This window comes from Coenobita brevimanus, chromosome 64, assembly GCF_032717465.1.
Source record: "Coenobita brevimanus isolate Jiangsu-jjx chromosome 64, ASM3271746v2, whole genome shotgun sequence".
NCBI lineage: Eukaryota > Metazoa > Arthropoda > Malacostraca > Decapoda > Coenobitidae > Coenobita > Coenobita brevimanus.
The window spans coordinates 5,740,310-5,747,809 of NC_137017.1; the positions used below are offsets into that span (position 1 = coordinate 5,740,310).

General features: G+C 43.1%; 1 protein-coding gene across 1 annotated transcript in view; it reads left to right on the forward strand.

Annotated features, from left to right (window-relative positions):
- Positions 1-7,500, forward strand: part of LOC145404632 (uncharacterized) — a 195,711-nt gene that overhangs the window by 166,653 nt on the left and 21,558 nt on the right. Inside the window, exons 12-13 of the mRNA XM_080276153.1 lie at positions 4,046-4,215; positions 5,769-5,900. Coding sequence (XP_080132279.1) covers positions 4,046-4,215; positions 5,769-5,900 — 302 coding nt within the window. The remainder of the gene's footprint in view (positions 1-4,045; positions 4,216-5,768; positions 5,901-7,500) is intronic.

Sequence of the window (7,500 nt, forward strand, 5' to 3'; positions counted from 1 at the left end):
ATGTAGGTATTAATGAAGGAATGTTTCAGCGATACTGGTGCTATTCTTTTATTTGCGTTTTCCTTCATACTTCCTGTTCTTGCTCCTACCCACCCCTGATAATCGAAACAGTGCTAGGACGATGATGATGATGATGATGGTGATGATGAGCGTGACGACGGCGATGACGAGAAATCAGTAGGAGTGCAGAGTGGTGCTGCGTAACGCGAGACGGCGCCGCCAATGCACTTGCAGTCTCACACTGCTTTATCTCAATAGCTCCAATAAGGGAGTAATAGCCCTCTTTACTCCTTTTACGTCACCCATCTGGACCTCGTAACCTTTCCTCTATTACCAAGACGAGGGAAGTGATATCTGGCAAACTGCTACCGTAGAGTTTTCCGAGCGTCCCATATCTTCCCTTCGATAGTTTTCCCTCTTATTTTCAATGCGGACTTACTGCTTATTTAAGGAGGCATGACATCGAAAGTGTGACCATACGAAAGGTCACACCACTTGTAATAAGGTTTTAGATCTCCACTTTTCAATATATACCCCATCAAACACAACAACGGGTAGATTACACTGTTGATCGTGATTGATTCAGGAATAAGTCATGATTCTATGTTCAAAAATCTGCTGCTCCAATAAAGATGACTGCAATGACGACGAAGAAAATAATAATAATAATAATAATTAGGGTGACAAAATTACGATGACGAGGATGACAATGATTCAAGAAAACGATAATCGATGGCAGGGGGAAAAATTTAACAGGGACAAAAATATATCCCAGACCAGTTTCGCCTTTGAGTTTCTTCCGTAATTAAGTTTTGTCCTTAAACTTGTCCTTCCCTTCTTCAACCTCCTTCAACTGTACTTAAGTCTATACAGAGGACAACGAAACAGACGCCAGGCAGGTACACAGCATTGACAAGCATGAAACACAAACTCCACACGGCAAGGCACACAATGACAAACAACCACACAAACTTGGGCTAATGAAAGAACACAATTACACACGGAACAAAGCGGATCGGGGGTAACAGGAGGCTAGGCGGTAAGGCCAGAGTTTGTCGAGTTAGTTATGACGGGGCAAACTGTGATGATGATGATGATGATGATGATGATGATGATGATGATGACGATGAACGACAACGACAAAGAACGAAAACGACGAGAATAACAATGACGACGACGACGATTACAGCTCATCATTTAGAAAAGTGAGATTACAATTTTTAACCAAGTCTGAGTGAAAAGAGTGTATGGGCATGCACTTCAAATGTCTATCTTTCATTATTTCAAACCCAGACTCAGGCGGCGCAGCGGATCAGGAGACGAACAACATAATCACTGAGTCACCGTGGCTCCAAACGCATAATTACATCACATACATACGTGTACAAACACGAAACACTTAAACTCCATAATTTAGATACACGATTACAGAATGTACACACAAACTCGCTCTGACGTCAAAACACAATTACACACATTACGCAACGAACAAAGCAGCTCAGGGGAAGCAGACGGGCCGAGTTTGTCAAGTTAGTTAAAACGAAGTGGGGACGACGACGACGACGGCGACAATGACGATGATGATGATAATGATGAAGATGACAATAACCATAACGATAATGATGGTGACAACGATAAGGCCTATGAAACCAAAAACAAAAAAAAACTAATTCACGTACAATATTTATACGAACGCTATACACTATTTCTACAACCCAGACACACGAGTACAACGTGAACACACAAACTCACTCCCACGCCAAAACACAATTACACAAATTACACACGGAACAAGGCGGCTGCTGGGGGTGGAGGGAGGGGGATAGAGCAGAGGGTCGGAGTTTGTCAAGTTAGTTAGCTAGAACGCGGCAACACTTGTCTAAACCAGGTTAAAACGCCATCACCCTGAGAGCAGGTCCGGTCGACGCAAAGAAGGAGAAAAGGAAGACCCAAGTTTTTATTTTGATTCTCTCTACCTCCAAACCATTATATTCAGCAGAAAAAATTAACTCCCAAAAAATCCTTCAGTGCGATGACCTCTCTGTCTGTCTGTCTGTCTCTCTATTAATATGGGTATAATATGGAGAAAATCTGATCGATTATAACAAATAGTTCAATTCGTCTCTTGTGCTTTTGTTCTCAGTAAAGCTTCGGTTGCACAACAATATCCCAGCTTCAGACAGCTGCCTTATCCCATTTGATCTTTGCTATCTCCAGTGGATATTTTAGCTTCGGAAAGATGTCTAGTAGGAAAACAGGAATTATCTCCATTAACCACTGCACTTCCACAGGTTTCTCCTAAAGTAAAAAATATCCTTCAGTGGTACGGTAGTAATAATTCTACATCTATCTATCTATCTGTCTGTCTGTCTATCTATCTAGAAACCAGTAAAGTAAAAGTTCCAGGGAGTCTTCTAGGTCCACGGAGAATACGGGGCTTGAAGTTTAACCATCGGGAAAACCAAATTTGAGGAAAAGGGGGGTGGGGAGAGAGGAGGGGGAGGAAACTTCGGGGTGGAGGGTGGAGGGAGGAGAAAGTTAAGAGAGTCAACCCGGAACTTGCCGTGGCCACCCAGCCTTCCCCTCCTACGCTAATTAAACTACTTTTTTGTCTTCTTTTTTTCTTTCCTCTTTATATCTTACGTGGTGATAACTCCTTCGCTCTCTCTCTCTCATTTCGAAGACAAACAGTAATTTATGTCGAACCAAGTCATCGGGAACTCTGCGCTTAAGTTTTGGGTGGTAGACGAGGCTTGTGTATTTACCGAGGAAGGAAGGAAGGAAGGAAGGAAGGAAGGAAGGAAGGAAAGACAGACATTAGGCTACGTTGGAAGGAAGAGAGGATGGAAGGAAGGAAGGAAAGACAAAGGAAGGAAAGAAGGAAGGAAGGAAAGAAGGAAGGAATGAAAGACAGACATTAGGATGGAAGGAAGGAAGAGAGGAAGGAAGGAAAGAGGAAGGAAGGAAGGAAGGAAAGACAGACATTAGGATGGAAGGAAGAGAGGAAGGAAGGAAGGAAGGAAAGATGGATGGATGGATGGAAGGAAGGAAGGAAGGAAGGATGGATGGATGGATGGATGGATGGATGGAAGGAAGGAAGGATGGAAGGAAGGAAGGAAGGAAGGAAGGAAGGAGGGAAGGAAAGAGGAAGGAAAGAGGAAGGAAGGAAAGACAGAAAGTAGGATGGAAGGAAAGAACGAAGACTTGGAAATGGGTTAAATATTAGGCTGGAGTGTTTGGGGAGTCTGTTGCATGTGCCGGAAATTCACCTTAATTAATTCCGGAGTATAAATTAACTCTCATTCCACTAACGATGCCCTTATTGCTAACTCACGCGGCAAACTAACGCTCTCTTATTTTGTTACATTTATCACCGCCACGTAAATTACGGTTAAGACAGATCAACAGCTGCGAGTAGGTTAATGATGATATATTTTTTACCTCATCCACTTCGAGGGGTTCCTGTCAAGAGTATTAAAATCATCCAGCATTAGCCATCCCATCATCCAGTCCTATATTACCTGAACAGGAGCGATGGGGGCCGGAGTTAGGCAATGCAAGCCAGATATATTTACGGCGAGGATGAGCAGTCTGTCACACCTCAGCGTCATTTTGTGAACAATAAACTAAAATTTTCTTAGGTATGAACGCATTTCCGCCACATCCGGTTGGTGTGCTTTAACCCACTATACTCTTTTTACTCTAACCTGGTTTAAAATTGCCATATCTCCATCCTGAATGCTATAACAACACTTAAAAATAACGCTAGTCAGGAGGAAGTGTTATGAAATGGATGCACAGCCGCCACACTGTCTACACTGTTACCACCGAATAATAAAGTTTCCCGGTATACTAAAAATCATCTGGTTTGTCACTCAGTGTGGAGTCACCAGAAATCAGCACTACATCAAGTGAATGGATAGCGGATGCTGCTACCCGCTATGAAGCTATAAAAAATGAAATGTCACCGTTTCCAGTAGTCATTTCATTTTACACTAAATTCCTTCCCTAAATCTCACTCCTTCTTCACCTCCACTCTTTCCAGAACTCGAAGAGGACAGAGCGACGGTGAGATCATCCTCGGAGGAGACCACGACGGCGGAGGGCGACCCCATGGAGGAGGACTTGTCGCAAGCTTCCTCGGAGGACGGAGCGGGAGGCAGCCTACCGGAGGAGGTGATGGTGTGCAGCAGACCGCTCTTCTTTCTCAGGGAGGTAAGTGGAGAAGGATGTGAAAGACGCGAAGGGAGAGTAGGGTGAATGGGAAGGATAAAGTGAGAGAGAATATGAGAACAGGAAGGAAGAGTGAATAAAGAGGGAGAGGGAAGTGCTTGAGAGTAGTGTGTGTGTGTGTGTGTGTGTGTGTGTGTGTGTGTGTGTGTGTGTGTGTGTGTGTGTGTGTGTGTGTGTGTGTGTGTGTGTGTGTGTGTGTGTGTGTGTGTGTGTGTGTGTGTGTGTGTGTGTGTGTGTGTGTGTGTGTGTGTGTGTGTGTGTGTGTGTGTGTGTGTGTGTGTGTGTGTGTGTGTGTGTGTGTGTGTGTGTGTGTGTGTGTGAGGAAGGTTGGTTAGAAGAGGAGAAAGATGGAGGATGGAGAGGACAGAGAGAGACAATGAAAGCGAGGGAAGAAGAAAAAGTGAAAGTGAAGGAAGTGACAAACAGAGGAAAAGAAGTGGAGAGATGAGGGACAGTGATGGAGGGAGGCAGCTTAAGGGAGGAGTAGGTGTGTGGCAAGTCTCCTCCTTCTTAGGGAGAAGAGTTGGGGTGGAGAGGGAAAGAGGGAATATGGAGAAGAGGGAAAGAGAAGGACAGGGGGGATAATAGAGGGAAGGAGGGCGATGAGAGGGGAAAGAGTGAGGAACGGCAGGTGAAACTGAGGTAGGAAAAAGTGAAAAAGGAAACAGAAAGAGGGAGGAATAAACACTGAAAATTAGGAAAGTGGGAAGGAAGATGTCAAGGTGGAGGTAATATACTGTGAAGGTAAGACACTAAGACGGTAGGCCTTACGATGCGATAACTATTAAATAATGTTTCCTCTAAGAACAACAAACATGCAGCTCTCCTATTTACTTACTAGAAAATTAAAATATACAAATAAAAACAAAAATAAACCAAGCTAAACCCAAAAGCATCATGTTTGTATCTTATATCTTACGTAGTCATTATCTTCACACCCAATGGTTCTTTTTTCCCATCATTGTACGCACCCTGATGTTAGCAGAGATATGGGGAGTTTAATTAGCATGTCAAAGTTCTCTGTCTCTCCCCAACTACATTATAATAATTGGGTGTAATAGATGTAAGTGCCAGGAATAATTAAGCCATCCGGTGCGGCAATAAGAGTAAATAGTAAACAGAAATATAGTGTATTAGAAAGTCTCTTGTGTTACGTGTGTGTGTGTGTGTGTGTGTGTGTGTGTGTGTGTGTGTGTGTGTGTGTTACGGCAGTGTATGAGGTGTGACCGAAGTTTGTGAGGTAGGCAGTGAATGAGGTAGAGGTTGGAGGTAGGTTGTGTGCATAAGTTACTTAAATGTACGTGTATGAGGTATGAATATATATATATATATATATATATATATATATCAATCTATATATATATAACTATATATATCTATATATATATATATATATATATCGACCTACATATATATATATATATATATATATATATATATATATATAGATAGATAGATAGATAGATATATATATATAGATATGACTCCCTCCTTTAACCAGGTACTGAAAATTCTCTCTCTCTCTCTCTCCATAGGTGAGAGACTTGGACGAGGGTGAGGAGGAGCTTGAAGCCGCCCTCGACCGCTGGCTGGCTGAGGAGGACCGCGAGTACATCGAAGTGGAGGAGCCAGAGGAGCCAGTGGAGATGGTGGACTCGTGGTGTCAGGTGGGTGCCAGAACCGTGTCAAGTGGGTGGCAGAACCGTGTCAAGTGGGTGGCAGAAGTGAAAGAGGGGTAGCAGATTTCTAAGCATATGTAGGTGTTAGATCTGAGTATGTGGTGTGATATCCTTGGTGTCTGATCTCTGGTGTCAGGTCGGTGTCAGATATTTGGTGTCAGGTGAGTATCAGTTGTCAGGTGGTTGGCAGAAGGGTTGCAGTGGGTGGCAGAATGGTGTCATGTAGGTGGCTGATGGAATGGCAGAGAGGTGTCAATAGGGTGGCAGACTGATGATGATTACAAATTCGTGGTATTAGGTAGGTGTCAGATGGGTGTCATAAGTGGAGTAGTTAAGTTTGTGGTGTCAGTCAAGTGTCAATCGTATGGTGTCTGGTTTAGTGTGTCAAGTGGGTGTCAAATGTATGGTATGGTGTAAGTGTCTGGTTTAAAATGTCAGCTCTCTGGTCTGGTTGAAGGCGTCTTGTTGTGTGTCAGATCAATGGTGTCAGGTAGGTTCTTCCCCTCATATTCATTCCCCTCTCTCTCTCTCTCCCCTCGTCCACCTCTCCCCCAACCCCTCGCTGTCAGGTATTATTCACAATCACCTTCTATTCATTTCGTTCCTTTCCAATTTATCTACCTGTCTCTTCCTTCTTTGTATTCCTCTTCCTCCTCTTTCCCCACATCATTTTTTCCTCCTCCTCCTCTTGTCTGCGTAATTCACTGACCGTCATTTTTATTTTTTTCATTATCTCTCTCACCTTTTTTTTATTCACCATTATTTCATTTCTCTTTTCTTCTCTGACTCTCTCTCCTCTTCACCCTTCGCATATCCAAGGTACTTTTCTCTCCATTTTCACAACTATCTCCTATACAAATGCTTTCTCTTCGAATCATTCTCCTTCCCTTCCCCTCTCTCTCTCTCTCTCTCTCTCTCTCTCTCTCTCTCTCTCTCTCCATTTGAATAATTGCGTACGGACTATTAAGACCAAATCGATATAGTTAGCCACATCTCCATTAGTTAAGCTCGCTGGTACTCTCTCTCCCTCTCCCTCCCTCCCTGCCTCCCTCCCTCCCCCCCCCCTCTCTCTCTCTCTCTCTCTCTCTCTCTCTCTTACACACACACACACACACACACACACACACACACACACCAGCACGAGGGGAAGACCTAGATAGAAGGACGGACAGAAAAAGAAAACTGACTACAAAGCAGAACGACAGGCAGGAGAAAATGATCGACAGACAAACAAATGAAATGACAGTTACAGATAAACAGATGGACCTACATACAAAAAGATAACTACAGATAAAGATGGAAAGAAAAAGATATTAGGTGCAATTATATAGACAAATACAGAAACAAATAAAAGACAGACGCAGACACAGACATATACGAATCATACAGACGACAGACAAAACACAGACTCACAGATGGGAATGCGAAATACACAGACTAAAATAAACACTGAGCTGAATATGTTTAAAAAATAAATGTCAAATACGGGCCGTCTCTTAACAGTTTAAAATCATGTACGCGATGGTCATACTCGGTTTCATTTTGTCCATCCAATTTTCACTCCATTCTCTTCCATCATCATCATCAT